We start from the raw sequence: 19854 nt of genomic DNA on the forward strand, positions 1-19854 counted from the left end.
CTTTAAAGTTTGTTGATATTTAGTTAGTTAGCATATTTACATATTTAGCACATGTCAGGTATTTAGATTTGCCGAATCTAAATCTCAGTCTGTCACTGCGTCCCTTTTTGTTTTTTCACATTTCCTCTTATAGGCATCGTTAAGTGACAATTTAGTTTGGATTATCTGTTGACTTTACATATACAGCATGTGCACAAAGTAATGGTGAGGAAAATGCTTTTGGTCATCTGCTCTGAAATTTTTTACAGTTTCAGCATGTCATACTTTTGAACATAATTTTTTTTGCATGCATTGATTTCTTTCTGGGTCTTTTATAAATGCAGTAAATATTTAAGCACCCCGAAAAATTCTGTATCGAGAATCACCAGACCTGTCCTTTAAATCCAATCAAATCACATCAAGATTACTCATGCAGCACTTTCTAAAAACAATCTGAGGTGACCAAATAGCTGGACAGATTATAAGACAGGCAGCAACAGAAATATGTGCAAAAAGCATGACAGGACTTGTAAAATCAATTTGTAAAACACAAGTAAAATGAATACAAAATGCAAACACATAAAATTAAGAAAAATTCAATGTCAGTTTCTAAAATCAGACAAATATGAAATACTAAATGTTAAAAGCAATCAAAAACCATTGAAAACTTGTAGAAGTTCAAGTTTTTCTTTTAAATGTCAGTGGAGGAGGTGTTACTGCAAAAGCATGATGTCCCTTTACCCACCAGCTCTGATTGTGAAATAGTAAAAAGCAGTTGTTCTGAGGATCTAAGAGGCTTTACGTCTCTAACCTGCTGTCCAGTCAGTGGATGCAGTACAGGAAACAGAAGCTTTATTTAAGGGCTCACTGCGCTGCTGCCTGTTACATATTAATGACGTGATGAAAAGTGACCAAACAGAGACCTTTTCACTGAGTCGGTGTTATTTTGTCGCACATGGCGTTAATATTGGCAACATCCTTGACCAGAGCAAGACGACACCGGGCAGCTCTCAGTCACAGCAGACTGTAGCAACGAGTGCATTCAGCCGCTCGACACCCGATCTGTACACCACGTACCGGTCATCCGGATTTTGGCGTTGGCAGACAGAGTGGAAAAAAGGGACAAGGGGAGAAAAGAGGAGGAGGTAATATGAAAGCTAGCTTGATTTGATGTGTTCATTATGTTACCAAATGGATAGCATGCTCCCCAAGTTAGAAAGGAAAGGAATATCAGACGAGTCCAGTTTCATAATTTAGATGAATGCGGACGCTCAGAGAGTTCATTAGGTTAGATCTAAAAGCTTCTTTTTATCTGGTGGCGTTGCTATCTTGCGTGTTAATCCCTTTTGACTTTCGGCGTCGCTTTTTATTGTTTATGGTGCCGTATCCATGACAGGTCAAGCATGTTGCCCCCTTCTTGTTGCCCAAACCCAAACTCAAAATACATCCCCCTGTCAATATATCTCATGTTTGAACTTGTGATGTTTCTTGACACCATCTTTTTCCAAAAGTGGAACGCTACCATCTGGAGCTGCCATTGGCTCCTTAACTTTTGACCTGACACGCAACACTCCGCATACAGGAGCAAACTGTAGCCTTACACCCGTCACACATCTGAGAGGTTCTACCAAGTAATTTGTGGCTCCCTGTCACAGTGATCTGTTGTAGAAACATGCTGAATTCTATGTTTTACGCTTTGCTTTTGCACCATCTGCTGCTATAGAGGAACACTTTGAGAACACGTGAAGCAGAGAAATGTATTCTGATTCATCACAGCGTGTAGCTTTGCTGGATTCTGTCGCATGAATTATTCTCAACAAAAATCTGTTGGTATATTAACTGAAGTGCTTAAAGTGGCAGTTATGAAGGTTTTTAAATTTAAATACATTTCTTTAAAGTCCGTATCTATTGCAAAATGAGGTAACATAATGGTGACTGAGCCAGTGACCTTCCTCTTCCTACAGCCGGGGCACAAACGGGCAAAAACTGAGAACCTTATCTGTTAAATGGAGGGGAAGAGATTTGCTGATGGGAGGAGGCTTCACATTAACCAAACATGGATCTGTCACAGCCATCAAGGTTTATTGTGCTATTCATGATGAGGTAAGCTACCACATTTTCTGTGGCTTTCACCTCCCCTTCTGATACCTATGTGTTATGATTTTCAAAATCCCCTTCCCTATGAGAAACAGCAACAACCACCGCAGCAGCAACCTACCACATTTAAAATGTCCTAGCCTCGCAAGGCTACCTCTACCCCCTATAAATGAGCCATTTTAATTGCAGTGCTCGCTTTCCTGCATGCAGATGCACCACCAAGACAATTCTTCTCATCACTGTCCATCACAATGATACCGAGGTGCAGTCAGATCATTTTATGCTGCAGAATGGACTGAGTAATGAGGAAGTAACATTGTCACAGAGAAAAAAAAAATACTGGTAAATGATACCTGCTGACTGCTCTGCTGTAAATTAAGCATATTTATGATATTCAGTGATGTATTCATCAGTTAATTTTGCACAATTGCTTGACATCAGGACTAACCATGGCATGTTTATATATGACGTGGTTGAAGGAGCTGTTTTCGCTGCTGCTGCTCCAACTGAGTGGAGTTTAAATGGTGTACAGACTATCCTTTCTCAGGACAGAATATGCTGGTGTGGTAATGTGCATGTTCATCTACTAATGTAAACACAACGTACAGGTGGGGCTGATGGGGATGACTTTAGTTTCTAGGTATTGCACAAATTATGAACTATAAAATCTTAAAAACTTTTAACAGCTAATGTAACTCATCTTTTTTGCATATCAGTCCATTTAATATCAATGTAGTCTTCTCTCAGAATCCCAAATGTGAACTTCATTGTGGTGATAAATATAAATGTGACACAAACAGGGTGCATTTTTCAGTGTTATGAAGTTTTTGACATTTGAAGTGTGTTTTGCCGTTAATGTTAACCTTCTTTCACTCTACAAAGATGTTGAAATGTCAGACCTTTGATTATTCTACTAATGTATCACATTTTTCTACTGTACATGTATACACTAATAAAGCAAAATTAGACTTTTATTATTTTTATATTTAGCAGAAATATTACAATCAACAAATTCTTCCGTCATATGAGAAATAGGTTTGTTTTTGTGTGTGTGGGTGTGTGTGTGTGTGTGTGTTTCTGAGTGCAGCTGATTGCTGTGGATGATATTGTTCCAGTGGGAGGAAAGCTAATAGGTTTGTTTGTGAGGATGCTGCACCTGTCGTTTATTGATGGACTGAGCTGTAAATAACTACGTGAAGCTGTTTTAGTGCTCTGAGGAGGCTTCTGTGTTTCATTGCACATCCTTCTTTCTTGTCTATACCTTTTTTTGCACACACGCCTACACACAGGTGCACATATCCCTCTCTTATTTATTCTCCAGAGCGTTTCGCCACAGTGCAGAATCCCTCAAAACGCCTCTGATTACGACAAAAATAGCTGCTCTGAGAGGAGTTGTAGACTAGTATGTATATTTGTGCCACAGTATTAGGATGTGTGTGGGTGTGTTGTCGACTGTGGAAAACCCTCTGTGAATGTATTTATAGCAGGCCATTGTTGAGCCCATAGAAACCTCTGTAATTGGATCTGCTCTCTCTCACTGAGAGTGTCCGGTGATAAATGAGTTGGCAGACGTCATTGCTCATGCCATCCCTGTGATAACTGTGCGCCTCACATCACTGTCCTAAGCTCTAAGTCCTAGCAGGATTAAATTCATAAGTGAATACTGAGCCGGGCGAATTAACGTTGTGAAGCATGTGAAAAGAAGAGATGCTGGAAACCTGTGTGCTCTGAGTTGTTGTTGTGTCCTTGAGTATTAACTCTGTTGGATGGAGACTCGTAAAGGTGAAGACTGATGCAGTACTTCAGAAGTAATACACTTAAATTAATGGTTATATTGTGTTTATTTTAACACAGGACAAGTAAAGTTTTGTTGTAAACAGAATTATAGTGTCTCTTTTACGATGCCTGAAGGAAAATGGAAACTACTTGCATACATCATAAACAGAAGCAGCATTTTTAAAATTCTTCTGCTTATCAACCATCAACCTTTAGTGAGAGCACGTTTGATGTATTAAATGTTATGGTAATTTATTGCAATGATAAAAATCGCATTTGCAAATGTGTTGGATAGAGAAAGACAAATGAAGATGCTTCAAGCCACGCAGGAAGGAGAAAGAAAGACTTGAAGAATAAGAACACATCATTACCAAATTATAAACTAGAGGCATGTTTTATTACTTCATGGGCTTTTAAACACTAAATCTGCAAGATGTGAATATATAGGAGAGCAAAGTTGATTGTAAAAACAAACACAAAAATGTGTGTGTGTGTCTCACTATGTTGGAAACTTCTCTCTGCTCAGCCGGAGAATATGAGAATGTTACAATTATAAAACAAGATTGACAGGATGGATAGTGTTGCACTGGCAGATGACAGTTCCTGGCTGCCTGCCTGGAAGTTATTCATGGCGCGCACACACACATACACACACACACACACACACACACACACACACACACACACACACACACACACACACACACACACACACACACACACACACACACACTTTAGAGAACCCCAACTCAGGGATCAAGTGGTGGCAGGGGAGGGGGCTGGCGGACAGGGCGTGGTGTGTGTGTCTGTGTGTTCATACGTGTGTTTGTGTACGTGTTTATGTGTGTGTGCGTGTCAAGGTCAGAGCAAACACACGGTGCAAGCCAGCAAACACACTGTCACAGGCGGCGCTACAACGTACAGCAAACATATAAATAAAAGCATCAATCAACAAATTGCTCTCTGACTGCTGAGGCTGGACGTGGACGAAGGCTCTCTCACTGTTATCGTGTTTCAAGATCATTGATAACCTTTAATGAGAAGTTCTGGACACTTGAGCCACATTAAGAGCTTCAGACATGATAAGGCATCACATATGTCCTTGGAAACATGAGGAGCTGTTAAAAATAGGAATTAACATGCAGACTTTCACACGGCGCGGAGACGGACTCAGAAGGTTCTTACAGTGTATTCATCACACTAAGAGTCGAGAAACTTATGTTGGTGTTAAATTTCCTTGTCAAAGCCTTGTCACTTTCTGATGTGAGCTGTTTAGAAAATATTTTCTTACACTGACAGATGGATTATAAAGTGAACCAAACAAAAGCGAGTGAAGCTATATGTAGACTTGTGAATAGCAGTAGCATTATTTAATAGAAATGTTGAAAGACACCCTCCTTCAAATTGTTTTTTTCACCTTGTGAACATGTCCATTTACATAGCTACTCCATCAAGGAACGAGGCAGAGGATGTGACAATCAGCTAAGTTTGTCTATGAATCTGTCTGTCCGTGCACAATATTACTCAAAAACGGAAAAATGGATTTGGATGAAATTTTCAGGGACGGTCAGAAATGCAACAAGGCAACAAGCCAAATGGATCATCCTGTTGGAGAAGTCATGACAAAGACGTGACTCTGTCAGTATTACAGGAGCGACGGCTGCCCTGCCCTCATTCACCGCATTACATAAGCAGTCTGAGGCAAAGTTAGCTGGCACCCCACTAGGATCACAAGGTGCTGCTATAAACTCGCCTGTCAGGGGTTGAAGCTGAGGGCAAAATGTGCTGCTCCTCCTGAGTGAATGGACGATATGGAAGGTAGTCTGTTGGTCTATTTATAACCTGATATCGGCCACATTCAACACATGACTGGACTCCAAATGCCACACGTACGCACACACACACACACACACACACACACACACACACACACACACACACACACACACACACACACACACACACGCACACGCACACACTCATTACTGGTGAACCATCAACATGACTAAACATTTTAGAGACAGTTCTCTTTACAGCTCAACATATCAGCCCCCCTGGTTAAACAATCTGACACCTCTGATCAAACGCGGATGATCCGTCACATTTTACCAGCTGGACCTAAATTATCTGAAGGTGATTAATCAGTAACAGTGTTTGTTTGGCGACACCACCACCACTGGTCCAGACGGAAATCAAATGGATTCCCATGAACCTTTGTAGAGCCGTTCTTGGTACCCAGAGGCTGAACTGTAATTGTAGTGCCACCAACAGAGACTTCTACTGTGAAGCAAGTTCAACATATCCAGGCTTCATTAAAATGAAGAACAGTCACACTAAGTGGACCATGAAACTGGTTATCAACTCAATATGTCAACCAGACTTTCTAAACCTGAATGTGAGAACAAACTAAACCAATTTGAGGAGTTCTAAAACAGAATTCAAGCTTAAAATAAAACAGCTGTGCGGTTTTGCAAGGTGGCAAAAACTGTAAACCGTGTGAGTCTGAGTTAATCGACTTATTGATGTAAGGGACAATCTGAGTAATTTTTAAAATTATGCGTAAGTTACTTTGACACAGGTTTCTTTTTCTAACCATTAGACAACACTTTTATGTAATACTATATATAAATATATTGTAATGTTCTGAGTTAACCTTGTTCAGTGCCTTTAAGACAGAGTGCATGCTGATTGGTGGGCTGTCAGTCACATGGGACTTCTAGGCAAGTTTAAGGAAGTTAAGGTGTTGTGTTCGGTCTCTTTTTTTCGGCTGAGGACTGAAGCTGGTAACGTTGTGCTGGCGTGGGTTACGGCCAGGACAGTAACCCGTTCTGCGATTGTGTTCAGCGAATAAACGTGAGAGCCAAGCCACTGAAGAGTGATTATTTCTCATCAGTAGAATATTACACTGGTGTCAGAAGTGCTCTTCTTACCCGCGCTGGACAGTACAGAATGCTACAGCCGAACACTGAGGCTAGTGGAGCCAAACCCAAGGTGAAGTCCGAGCAGACGGCGGGGGATGAGGGGGCTGGCGGCCCGTGGCCGGACGGACTCGCATGGGCATTCCGCGAGAAGGCTCGCCTGACGGAGCCCGCTATTCTCCCGCCGGCGGTGGCTTGGTGGGCGCCCGGAGCGCCGGTGCACGGCAGAGAAGCCCCACGACATCCGGCTAGCCCGGTGGGCGCGGGAACGACGCACAGCGCATGCATACCTCAAAGCATGGATGGTAATGGCGGACCGCAGTGCAGAGAAGCGATGCTGTCCATCAAAGCGCCAAAGTTCTCTGGTAAGACCGACTGGGAGGCTTTCAAGGCACGTTTTGAGCTGTTGGCTGCGGCTGCTGGATGGTCAGAGGAGCACAAGGCTCTGCAGCTTGCTATGTGCCTCACCGACGACGCGGACGCTTGCTTGCTGCTGCTCAGCCCGGAGGAGAGGAAGGATTATGGAGCTCTGGTCAGGGCCCTCCAGAGACGTTATGGACAAATTAATCAGCCTCTGATATTGCGCTCAGAATTCATCAACCGGCGTAGACAACCTGGTGAGTCACTACGTGTCTTGGCAAATGACATAGAGACTTTATGCAGACGTGCTTATGCATCCATGATGCCGACAGTACAGAATGAGCTGGCCAGAGATCAGTTTATTCAGGCCCTCAGCCCGACTGAGCTCCGCGTACAGACCCAGCTGGCTCACCCTGCCACATTGAGTGATGCTCTGGAACTGGCCTTGGAGAGAGAGATTGTGGGGGGGAGACCTGACCCCTGTTTGAATCAACCCAATGTAAGGGCCCTGTCCGCAGCAGATCCCCTGACAGAGGCTCACGTAGTAGCGAGCGTGGATGCGAGAGCTGCTACTATGCAACCGCCCCGCCGCGGCAAAGATGTGAGACTTCGCCGCCGCCCGATGAACTGCTGGGGATGTGGACAACCAGGCCATCTCCTCAGGCAGTGCCCCAACATCAGCCCAGCACAGGGAAACGACCACGGGCCCGTGTAAGTGGGACGACGCGGGCCCGTAAGACACGTCCCCGTGTCTTCCAGCGGCGGCTGCTTAAGGAGATGGGGAGGATGGACCAGCTAGCTTCTGGAGGGAATGAGGTGACTGTGGGGTGGACACATGTGGGAGATTTCTGCCATGTTCCTGTCGAAGTGGATGGGGTGGGATGCATCGCCCTAGTGGACACAGGCTCCAATGCAACCATAGTAAGACCTGACATGATTCCACCGGGAGTGCAGGTGGAGCCCACGTCGGTAAAACTGAGAACAGTGACCGGCACCTTGGCTTCTATAATTGGAAAAATCAGCCTTCAGTTCAAAGTGGGCGACCTGTCTGTTCCATTTAATGCATGGGTGGCCAGAGTGCAAGATGCATGCATACTGGGGCTGGATTTTCTGAAGACCATTAAGTGTGTATTGGACCTGGGCAGAGGACTGCTGACACTGCCTGGAGGACACTGTGTACAGCTCACTTCGCCTACCTCAGCTGTGGTTCCTCAGGTGCAGTCAGCAGACACCGTGGACGACAGAGACCCGGCTCAAAACCCTCGACCACCAATGCTACAGCGACCACCCACAGGCCACAAATCAGGGCAAGAAACACTAGGGGAGCATGAGAGGCTGACAGTCTTGAGAGACATTTGGACCAGGAACTGTGATGGACTAAACCAACACCAGCAGGAGGAGTTATGGCAGACTCTGCTGGATTTCAGAGACATTTTTGCCCTTAGTGAGAACGAAGTGGGCCTCACACACCTTGTCCAGCATGACATTAACACTGGGGACGCGCAACCCCGTAAAAGTGCGCCCCTGTCGGCTCCCGCTGGCACACCAGGAAGCTGCAGACCAAGAGCTGGAAGAGATGCTGAGAACAGGTATCATTGAGCCATCAGACAGCCCTTGGGCCGCAGCTGTTGTCATGGTGCCACGGAAGAAGAATCCACGGATGCGGTTCTGTGTGGATTACAGACCGCTGAACAAAGTCACAAAAAAAGACTCCTACCCAATTCCAAGAGTGGATGACTGCCTCGGTGCTGTGGCTGGCTCTTCGTGGTTCTCTACACTGGATTTACGGAGCGGCTATTGGCAGGCGCCCCTAGCCCCAGAGGCGAGACCTAAAACAGCATTCTGCACAAACCGAGGGCTCTGGCAGTTCAAGGTCCTCAATTTCGGCCTCTGTAACGCACCTGCCACCTTTGAAAGACTGATGGATAAAGTACTCAATGGTGTCCCACGTAGCAGGTGCCTGGTGTACCTGGATGACATCTTGGTCCACGGCAGTTCTTTCAACACTGCATTGGAGTCCCTGCGACAAGTGTTGACCAAAATAGCTGGGGCTGGCCTGAAATTACACCCGGATAAATGTCATTTCATGAAGAGAGAGGTGGAGTTTCTGGGCCACAAGCTGGTGGTGGGGGGAATCAGCACACTGAGTGAAAAAACTGAAGCAATCAAACGCTGGCCCTCTCCATCTAACCAGACACAACTGAAGAGTTTCTTAGGACTAGCCTCATACTATAGGAAATTTGTGAGGAATTTTTCTTCCATCGGGGCCCCACTTTTCCAACTGCTTCACAAAGACAGAGCATTCCACTGGACGCAGGAGTGTCAGCAGGCTTTTTCCACCTTAAAGCAGGCACTGACAGAGGCCCCTGTGCTCTCTCCTGCTGACCCCACACTACCTTTTGTGCTCGATACGGACGCCAGCAATGTCGGGATAGGGGCTGTGCTGTCCCAGATCAGGCCAGACGGGGAGAAGGTCGTCGCCTACTTCAGCCGGGTGCTAAACAAGAGCGAGCGCAGGTACTGTGTCACCAGACGGGAGCTCCTGGCGGTGGTTTGGGCAATAAGACACTTTAAATATTACCTGTGCGGGGTGCCGTTCAAAGTCAGGTCAGACCACGCTGCATTGCAGTGGTTAATGTCATTTAGAGAACCTGAGGGACAGTTAGCTCGCTGGCTAGAAGAGCTACAGTCTTATGACTTTACTGTGGTTCACAGAGCAGGAGTGCAGCACACTAACGCCGATGCATTGTCTCGCCGACCCTGTGCGAAGGTGGGCTGCAGCTACTGTAAAAAGAGAGAGTCAAGAGAAGAGGAGCTCAGCCAGCAGGACTATAAACCCCAGCTTTTCTGTGGAGCATTACAGGTGAGAGATGCTGCTGAGTGGAGGGTTCAGCAGGAGCAAGACGTGGACCTGCAGCCTGTGATGCAGTGGTTGGCTGAGAGGCAGAGGCCAGCATGGGAGAAGGTCACAGGGTGCTCCATCACTTCAAAGGGGCTGTGGTCTAAGTTTGCCTCACTGAGATTAAAAGACGGGGTGCTGCAGCGGGCGTGGAAGGAGCCAGCTACCGGGGAGGAAAAGTGGCAGACTGTGGTGCCCAAGAACCTGAGAGAGACAGTCATAAAGTCCTGCCATGGAAGCACAGGGGTAGGACACTTTGGCATGACAAAAACACTCCGTCGCCTTCGCCAAGGGTTCTATTGGGGCCAGCACAGAAGGGACGTGGAGGACTTTTGTCGGCGTTGCGATACCTGCGCTGCCCACAAAGGGCCACCAGACCAGTCACGCGCCCAGCTGCAACAGCAATGCTCAGGGGGGCCAATGGAGAGAATTGCTATTGACATCATGGGCCCTTTCCCTCACACAGATAGAGGGAACCGTTATGTGCTTGCTGCTATGGACTATTTTACGAAATGGCCCGAGGCCTACGCCATACCAGATCAGGAAGCAGAGACAGTGGCAGATGCACTCGTGGAGGGCATGCTGAGCAGATTTGGTACAGCAGAGAGTATACACAGTGACCAAGGGAGGAATTTTGAATCAAAGGTATTCGCAGCCCTGTGTGAACGCCTGGACATGCAGAAAACACGTACAACTCCCCTGCACCCCCAAAGCGACGGGTTAGTAGAGAGGTTTAACAGGACACTCGCTCAGCAGATGGCAATTCTCACAGCTGACCATCAGCGTGACTGGGATGCCCACCTCCCTCTCATTCTAATGGCTTATAGATCAGCAGTGCAGGACTCCACTTTGTGCACCCCTGCTCTACTCATGCTGGGTAGAGAGATTCGGACCCCTCCTGAGCTAGCGTTTGGAAGGCCCCCTGACGCCCCAGAAGCGCCCCCGGGTCGGGACTACGCCAAAAAGCTGCAGGACAGGCTGGAGACAGCTCACACCTTCGCGGGGGAGCAACTAGGAAAGGCAGGCATAAGACAGAAAAGGAATTATGACCTGAAAAGCAGAGGAAGACATTTTCAGGCTGGTGAGCTTGTGTGGGTCTACAGCCCAAAAAGAAAGAGGGGTCGCTGTCCTAAACTGGATTGCCACTGGGAAGGGCCCTGTTCAGTTTTGGAAAGAGTTGGGGAGGTGGTCTATAGGGTCCAGGTGCCACCCAGAGGTAGAAAAGTGGCCCTGCACAGAGACAGATTAGCTCCCTACAGAGGAAATTCCCTCCCTGCATTCCAAAGCGGTCCTGGTCCAACTGTGACCCCACTGGCTTGTAGTGACAGTACGCCTGCCTGTGCAGCACCTAACCCAGCCCCACAGGCCCCCAGTGACCCCCAATCCTGGTCTCCATCCCTGGATGGTCTCTTGGTTCCGGACCCACAGTTCACAAGAGACAGTGTGCGGCTGAGGAGGCAAAGAAAGCTGCCTACACGTCTCAGAGACTTTGTTGTCCCCTCAGGGACGAGGGACTTTTTGTTGGGGGGAGCAGTGTAATGTTCTGAGTTAACCTTGTTCAGTGCCTTTAAGACAGAGTGCATGCTGATTGGTGGGCTGTCAGTCACATGGGACTTCTAGGCAAGTTTAAGGAAGTTAAGGTGTTGTGTTCGGTCTCTTTTTTTCGGCTGAGGACTGAAGCTGGTAACGTTGTGCTGGCGTGGGTTACGGCCAGGACAGTAACCCGTTCTGCGATTGTGTTCAGCGAATAAACGTGAGAGCCAAGCCACTGAAGAGTGATTATTTCTCATCAGTAGAATATTACAATATATTATGGGATAATATACTCACAAAAAATGAGAAATACGTAATAATAGGTGGTAAAAATTAAATTATTTTCATTGTGATGTGGAGGAAGAATTCAGTAATCTCACATTCAGTGTGTAACTCTTATAGAGTGCAAGCTGTTAGGTAGTTTTGGAAGTCTGTCTAAAAAACAAATACAAAAACATAAATAGACTTACTGCAAGTCTTATAAAGCCGAGGTTCAAGGCTTAAATGCTTCATTACTCCATTTTAAAGTTTTATGCCAATACATAAAAACTTAAAGAACAATGAAGTTGTGCTGTAATTGCAACTTTAGAATAGCCTAGCCGCGCTAGACAACCCACGGCAACGAATTTAATTCTCTGTCAGGGTGAGTCTAGTTACCCTCCATAAGGCTCGAGGCTGGATTCTCCTAAAACTGGCCGGACCAATCACCATGAAGTGTAGAGTCAGAAGGCGGGCGTAACTAAGTGACGACAGAGGCGCGACGATTCTGACAGAAACAACCGGCGCACAATAAACGGTTATCTTTCGACTCGGCTTTGGCCACAGCCCTTAAAGATTTGAAGCTAAAATTCAACTTGAAAGATAAACAAAGGACGGCACTGAAGTGTTTCATTGAGAAGAAAGACGTATTTGGACTTATGCCGAAAGGATATGACAAATCCTTAATATACCAGTTGGCTCCGCTGGTTGGGAAGCTAATGGGACTTAGCCACAATCCGCCGGCGCTCTAGGAACTACGCCAGCCTATTCGTTGTACTGATTGGTTGTATATCTACCCAATTGCTGCAGAGTGATTTGAAAGACAACCTTTTAACCCGCCTCCCTCCCTGACGAGCGGCCCTAGACCCTTGTGCCTTCAGAAACGTGGGTCTAGCGCGGCTAGGCTAGCTTTAGAATGTTTTGTCCTCCCTAAAGGCCCTCTTAGAACCATATCTCTGGCTGAGCTCTGTAGGACTGGAGATTGAGGAATTAAATGGCAAACATCACCTGCTCTGGAGAAGGTCAGGAGTTCATCATAAGTCACTATGGGGATGTGGCTCAGTGAGAAATGAACCATCGTTGTCCTCAAAATCCCAAGTTAGACCTGAAGTCACCTCGCTAGTAGGGCAGGCCTCGGATCAACATTTTTGTTTGTTTTGTGATGTCAAATCAAACACACATTCACATCAGCCTAAGATGTACAATCCTGTAAAGTAATAAGTGCATACCATGGAATTCTCTGACTGTTTCAATGTATTCTACAAACACGCATAATCCTCTTTGAACTAATGACACGACATCTATTCAAACAAATGTCACCCAAATACGCTGACTCTCCAGAAAAGTCAGGCCGAGAATAGAGTGTTTGATGCATAAAGAAATCTCCAAGAACTGCAGAATGTCATCACAGGATCAGCAGGTAATACTCACAAGTTGCAATGTGTCAACAATCAGAGAGAGCTTTGACTTGCATTGGAGGCGTGCCAAGAAAAAGGCTTTTGCTCCCCAAAAATAACATTAGAGGAAAAACTACAGCTTACCAGTGAACATATAGACACAGATCGGGCCTTTTGGGCCTAATGTAACCGAACAGACAAATCACAGAAAGAGTTGTTTGGCCACAGTAACAGTAGACATTTTTGGCGCTGACCAAATACAGATTTTGAGGGGAACAACCTCACACCAACTGTGAAGCACTGCGGTGGAAATGTTATGGTTTGGTGTTGTTTTGCTGCCTCAGGGAAGCTGGGCAGCAGCCAGTCACTGATTTAACTGTGAGTTCTGCATCATATGAAAAGGTGCCCGAGGACAATGTGAAAGATGTCCGAAATATGAACTGCGAGTTAACCTTTCAACAGCAAAGTGATCCTAAACACACTATAGCAAATCCACCCACAAATGGCTCAAAAAGAGGAAATGGAAAGTTATTGGACACAAACAAAGGCCAAATTTGAACCAAAGTGGATTTGAAATGGGCAGTTTATGCAAGAAAACCTCAAACATGTTGCAACTGTAGGAAGTTTGCAATGGAGAGTTCAGAAAGCTGATGTCAGAATCTGGCAGATAATTACGCAAAAGCTGTTTCTGCAAAAGGGATGACGCTTCTGAAGATAAGAAGAGTATAAGCTCTATCGATAGCCCTAATTTTGTAGAATAAATGGTTGAAAACCTAATTTTCATTGTGATAGGGATCAAGTGTTTGCTAATGTAAAAACACACACACAACAGTTTCCATGACCTTTATAGTAACATTAATACCAGCTGAACACTAGCATGCACATCGCCCCTGTAGGAATATTAGCATGGTGACATTGCAAAAATGCAAATAAATGGCCATGTTTATGTAAAATGGATTACTTTTAGTGACAAAATAAAGAAGTACGCTGCAGTTCTATTTGGCTTCATGGAGTGGTTTACCATCCTTCAGTTCAATGCTTTGGTTTTCTGACCTTTATATTTACTGTTTTGATTTACTCCGTTTTCTGAAGCAGCAGGTAGCTGTTTTCAATGGAAAAAGATCTGATAAACATGCTGTAGGTCTGCTAACTGGTGAACACATTACTGATCTGGAGTTTCTATGACTGTAATTTACACTGCTGATTTATTATATGATGACAAAAATTGCAACTTTTAGAATGATGAAGTCTGGAAACAACAATTAGAAATGTTAAAAACTTTGGGCTCAATACACCTGGAAGAGTTTAGATTTTACAAATGAAAGTTTAGATATTCATTCAGTACACATTTCAGTATTTGTGACTAAATTAGTTTACAATTGAGATCCACAAATCCACAAATTAGAAATGAACTATTTATCTAAACTAAATAACTCAGGATTACCCAAGCATTTTTTGTAACCTGACTCTCTGGAGAAGATTTAAAGTAAACCTTTACACCTATATAAGGATAAATACATTTTTACAGAAAATAAAACAACAGTTAAATGTAAAAATAAAATTAGCGATTCCACATTTTTAAACAGCCTTTTTTTTTTGGATTTGATTTGGAAAGGACTCATGACTTCATTACATTTCCATGTTTGTCTCATTTTTGTGTCAATGGAAAAGTCTTTAATTGTTCCACAGAAGGTTGCATCTTTTATTTTGAAGGCAGACTTGTTGGACACAATGTTCCAGGTGTAGCCGGGCTGACGCAGGTACAGTCGTGTGTTCAGGTGCAGTTACGTCATGGCAGTAAAAAAATGCGGATCTTGCAGCAGGACCATTAGTGTATGTGTCTGCACTTCCCTGGAATGACCGATCCCTTTAAGTGTAAGTAAACTCTATTTTTAATAATGATTCACAGGGGCCACGTGATTTATTGTTGAACCTAAAAGAAGCAGAAAACAAAATGAATTTTAGTCGGACTTTAAGAAACTGAGAACACAAGCTCACACAACAGTCAAAACAAGTTATACAACTATTATAAACATTGGACCTGAACTTTTTTAACTGCTTCTATTCTGACTACACTGTTTAAAATATGTTCATAAACAAATAAAGAAGGTTAGAACAGTAAGTACAAGAAAAAAGTTACAGAAATGGAATCAAGTGGAAACAGCTAATCAGTTAACTGAGAAAACAATCAAGAGATTAAACCACAATATAAATTATCATTAGTGGCAGCCCTAACTGTAATCTTGCTAATTTGACTCATAAAGGGTCTCGCTGTTTGTGTCAATACCAAGATTAATATGAAATGTTTGCTCATTGTTAAAACCATTTGTTGTATGGATGCACTCTTTTGCCTGTCAGCAGTGGTCAGAAACAGACCCTGCAAGACATTTTATTGTCTGTCACCTCACCTGTTCGCCCCCTTTTTTTGTAAAAAACATCTGGATTTTACATTGTGCTTCCGTGTAGGTTGTATCAAATCAGTAACCTAAAATACAGATACACATGTTTCTCTTTTTCGGCCTTTACAATCAGCTGAGGCAAATGATGTGTTAATTCTCTATTACAGTAAAAATGGAGCCTGAGTCTGTTCTTTTTTGAGTCGATGCTAAAAACTACTCTGCAGACTCTCATGTATTAGTCTCACTGACAGCTGCTGTGGTTCCCTTTTATGCGAAGGGGGTTTTACTTCCCTGTTTTTAAGAGCTACTTCCTTATGCTCAGCAGTTCCCTGTTCATTGGATTGTATGCTGTTGAATTAGTCGAGCATAATTTTCATCAAACCACAAGGGAAGAACCAGGCCTGTCATAACCGGTTTGTGCGACCTCATGTGAAGAACAGGTTTCAGAGTTGCAGACGTGTTGTAGGGTGCATTCTGTAAATGGGCTTTAAGTTTGGATTTAAATACTAAGAAAGTGACACCGTCTGATTCCTTAACGATAACAGGAAGCCTTTTGTGATGGAGGCTTGACAGGAGAAATCTCTGAAACTTGGCTTAATGAGGAAGAACGAGTCCTAGACTGTTGGAGCAGAAAGTGTAGACGAGCTCATGAGAGGTAAGTGAATAAGTATTAATATGCAGCTGAAGTATGAATTATAATAACTTTATGAACTTCATCCATAATCATCCATAAATGTCACCTCCTGAACACATTTTAAACATGTTCCTCCCACCTCTGTGCATCACTGTCGGGACTATGCTTTCACTGTGGTAGTCGTAATAAAATCAGAATTGTCTCGTCTGAACAAAGATTCATCAGGCTAATTTTCATTTCTCATTCATTTTCATTTTCATTGACTCTTTATTGCTTACAACATAACTCCGTATGTATTCTTTTATAGTTTTGACATCTTCAGTATTAATCTACAATGTACAAAATATTTAAATGAAAACCACTGAATGAGAAGGCGTGTCCAAACTTTTGATTGGTAGTGAATGTTGACCTATTGTGAGTACGAGCATGTTAGCATACAGCCGCAAAAATAACAAACATGCTATCATTGCTTTACGCTCATTTGGTTTCTAATGTGCCACCCATGTGTAAATAATGTAACTACAATATGTAAGTGTCTGCTGTGTATCTCAGTGTCATCTCCTCTGTAATGTTTACTATCAGATCCCTGAGCTGGTGAGATGGAGGAAGCATACAATGAACTGTACCAGCAGTTTCTTTGCCTGAGGTCACTTTGCCTGAGACAAGCTTCTCTGTTGCATCAACTCACATCAGTGCTGCAGAAACAGCAAGGTCTGCTGAAAACCTAAGTCTGATCCTCACGGCGTGTCAGTCACTATGCTTAAACATCTATCTGTCTGCAGGTGCCTGTATTCCTAATGGAGAGCTGAGTGATATGATGTCGATTCCTGTCCAGTGTACCCATGAAATCCCTGTATATCCCCTCGAAAAGCCTCAACTGCTAACAGCTGCAACACAAAACCCTGCAGCACAAGGTGGCATTGATCGCCTTTCCAGAAATGTGGCGACTTTCTCTGATCTCCTTGCTGAAGATATGTCCAAGCTCTGTGTGGATATGACCTCTGTGAAGGCGGAGCAAACAGCAACGTTCTTATTAACCCTGGACTCCTCGAGGTGCCAAGAACCCTCTTCCAGTGAACCGAAAAATCCAGGGAGGAATCATCCTGGTGGACACAGGGCTCTGGGCACAGTAGGGGTTAAGTGTCTTTAAAAATCCCAGCTTTGTCTGTATGTACTCTTCTGTGTTTTTATGATGTCCTTCACTAACTTCTTCTTCCTCTCCTGTGTGTTTGTGTCAGGCGCCTCTGACAAACAGTCCCTCCCTGGCCGCTGACTCCATGAGCCAGCTTGGCGGTCCACTGATGTCCGACGTGGCGCTGCAGTCTCATGTTTGCGAGTTCTGCCAAGCGGTTTTCCCCGGAGACACAACCACAAGAGGAGAGTTCCTGAGACATCTCCACACCCACGTCATCTAGACCGAACTGACTCTTACTGTCCTCTTTACACATGACTTATGTGCTCATATGACATGCTGTGATAGTGCATGCATAACTCAGGAAGCAAAATGGACCTCTTCTTCAGACGGGTAGCTGTGAATAAGTTTCTTGTCTCTTAAGTGCAAAATGAAGGGTAAAAACTGATATTCAAGCTTGTTACTGTTCTGAGTACTGACATATTTCCTTTTGAAAGCCTCTGTATCAGTATGTAGTAAATGTTTTGTTTGTTCAGGGTTTGAGATCTTCGCTATAACAGATATAGGTAACAATAGTTGTTATTGTTCGACTGCTTCTATATGCAGATTTAGGGGTTATCCCATTATTCTTTTTATAGACTATTACAAGTAATGTTAATCTGTGTGTTATTAATGGGCCAAATTACACCAGAATTATCTGCATGGAAGGCCAGATACCACGAGAGTACGTTTTGTTGAGTTAAGTGTTTGAGCTGCTTTATTTAGTCCAGATGACTCACAGAAAGTAAGTCTATGAAAGCATGAATTATTGTTTATAAATTATATTCTTAACTTGAACAGATGGCATCTGTCGGTCATGTTCACTGACTGTTCTTGTCTGGTAAATAAACTTCTAAAAACACATATTTGTCTATCAAAGTTACATTTTTTGGATTTTTTTCTGTATGAAAATAGTTTAAATCCTGCTTTAAAATCTGCATAGATGTAAAGTTGCTTCCTCCACAAAATGCCGATCTGTGCCCGATGTTCTGATGCTTACTGCAGCCTGAGCACACCAGTTCACCCACAACTCTGCTCAAATACTGCAAAGCTACACAGCAAATGTTTGTCATATCGGAATTATTCATCTATGCATGTTCAAAATTCCTGAAGAGGAATATGATATAGAAATCCTCACTTCGCAAACTGGCATGGTTGTTGTCTCAGGTATTGGTTTTTGGGACAGTCACTGGTACACTGCGATTTTAAGGTGGAAATGTTCAGCTATGATACAGACGGATTATTTCACTCATCACTTTTCTAGCATATATAAAACACCCTATGAGCATGTTAACAGGATTTAAAAACTAGATTTTCTCTGCAGGAGGTCATAACACATTCAGAAAATGTAAACTTGTGAAAATATTTTCTACCATAAAAGCAGCTGGAGTATAAATAAATGTGATTTATTCTATCTTCCAGTCCTAAAATTTTATTGTAGTCACAGAATGGCAAGGGCAAAAATCATCCTCTGTGTTTAGTTGGTGCACCAAAGTATTTTTTTTTTTGCTACTTGACCTGTTGATGATGCTCAGTTTTGAGACGCAGTGTTGTGTTTATGACCTTAATTAACTTTAAGTTATTCATAAATAAAACTGTTCAAGTTAATATGCTTAGTCATTTCCCACATGTTGTCATTCTGTCTTTAATCTGCAGAAAAGCCATAGTTGGTTACGAGTTATGGAATGATTGAAATGGGCCCAGTCATTACTAACCATTAAATTTGACTTCATATAACTTTGTTTGTGTTGGTTTTGGGTGCAGATTTCAAACATGTTATTCTTAGTACACCTGTGTATATCATACTCAGATCCTGGCTGTATTGATTTTGGCTGGTCACTGTGGACACAGCTACAGATGCAATTAAGAATTTCAAGCTCAGGCAAGCAACAAACATTAATAAAATCTATTTCTAATAATTATTCCAACCTCTGACTTTTAAATGTTTTGCAATTTGCACACAGATTTACTCTTAACTAAATGAAATGTCCTGATAAATATTGTGACAATGTACTGTATAATAGGATTTCCTTGTGGTAGAGAATTATAAATGCTCATCGAGATGGTCTTACAAATATTGAAAAGAATATTTCTCATTATTAGTTTTCTGAATGCTTCCTCTCACTGATCAGCTGTCTGCTGCTGAGGAAAGAGTCAGAGATAAGAATAGACTGGAAGACTTAAGGCCCTAATTAGTGGTGCTGACAGCAGATTGATGATGGCGGCATCCTTTATCTGCTGCCACATTGACTGTCGCTGTCATAATCACAGTAAAGAACACCAATGTGGATATAATTGCCCTTGTGTAATCAAAAACTAAGGACTTTTTTAAAAATTTTACATTAACATCACCATAAACATCTGACCAGGTTTCTCTGGAAGCTGTCAGCATGCTCACATACTCACAGTGGTAATGTAAACAGTATTTGCCAT

At 43.5% G+C, this 19854-nt stretch overlaps 1 protein-coding gene across 2 annotated transcripts; it reads left to right on the forward strand.

The window, feature by feature from the left end:
* The first annotated feature begins 592 nt into the window (after positions 1–592).
* zgc:113184 (uncharacterized protein LOC553745 homolog) lies at positions 593–18285 on the forward strand. Of its 2 annotated transcripts, XM_051947773.1 has the most exons (7): positions 593–1124; positions 1944–2082; positions 14931–15092; positions 16162–16271; positions 16833–16961; positions 17033–17385; positions 17489–18285. In XM_051947773.1, exons 5-7 carry the CDS (start codon positions 16850–16852, stop codon positions 17663–17665), a joined length of 642 nt encoding a protein of 213 aa, XP_051803733.1. In that variant the 5' UTR covers positions 593–1124; positions 1944–2082; positions 14931–15092; positions 16162–16271; positions 16833–16849; the 3' UTR covers positions 17666–18285. The 2 variants fall into 2 exon arrangements, 1 of the variants encoding a protein (XP_051803733.1); XR_007941778.1 differs by lacking the exons at positions 593–1124; positions 1944–2082; positions 16833–16961; positions 17033–17385; positions 17489–18285 and having other exon boundaries at positions 8102–15092; positions 16162–16266.
* Positions 18286–19854: the final 1569 nt, after the last annotated feature.

Source organism: Acanthochromis polyacanthus, chromosome 5 (genome assembly GCF_021347895.1).
Source record: "Acanthochromis polyacanthus isolate Apoly-LR-REF ecotype Palm Island chromosome 5, KAUST_Apoly_ChrSc, whole genome shotgun sequence".
NCBI classification, from domain to species: Eukaryota; Metazoa; Chordata; class Actinopteri; family Pomacentridae; genus Acanthochromis; species Acanthochromis polyacanthus.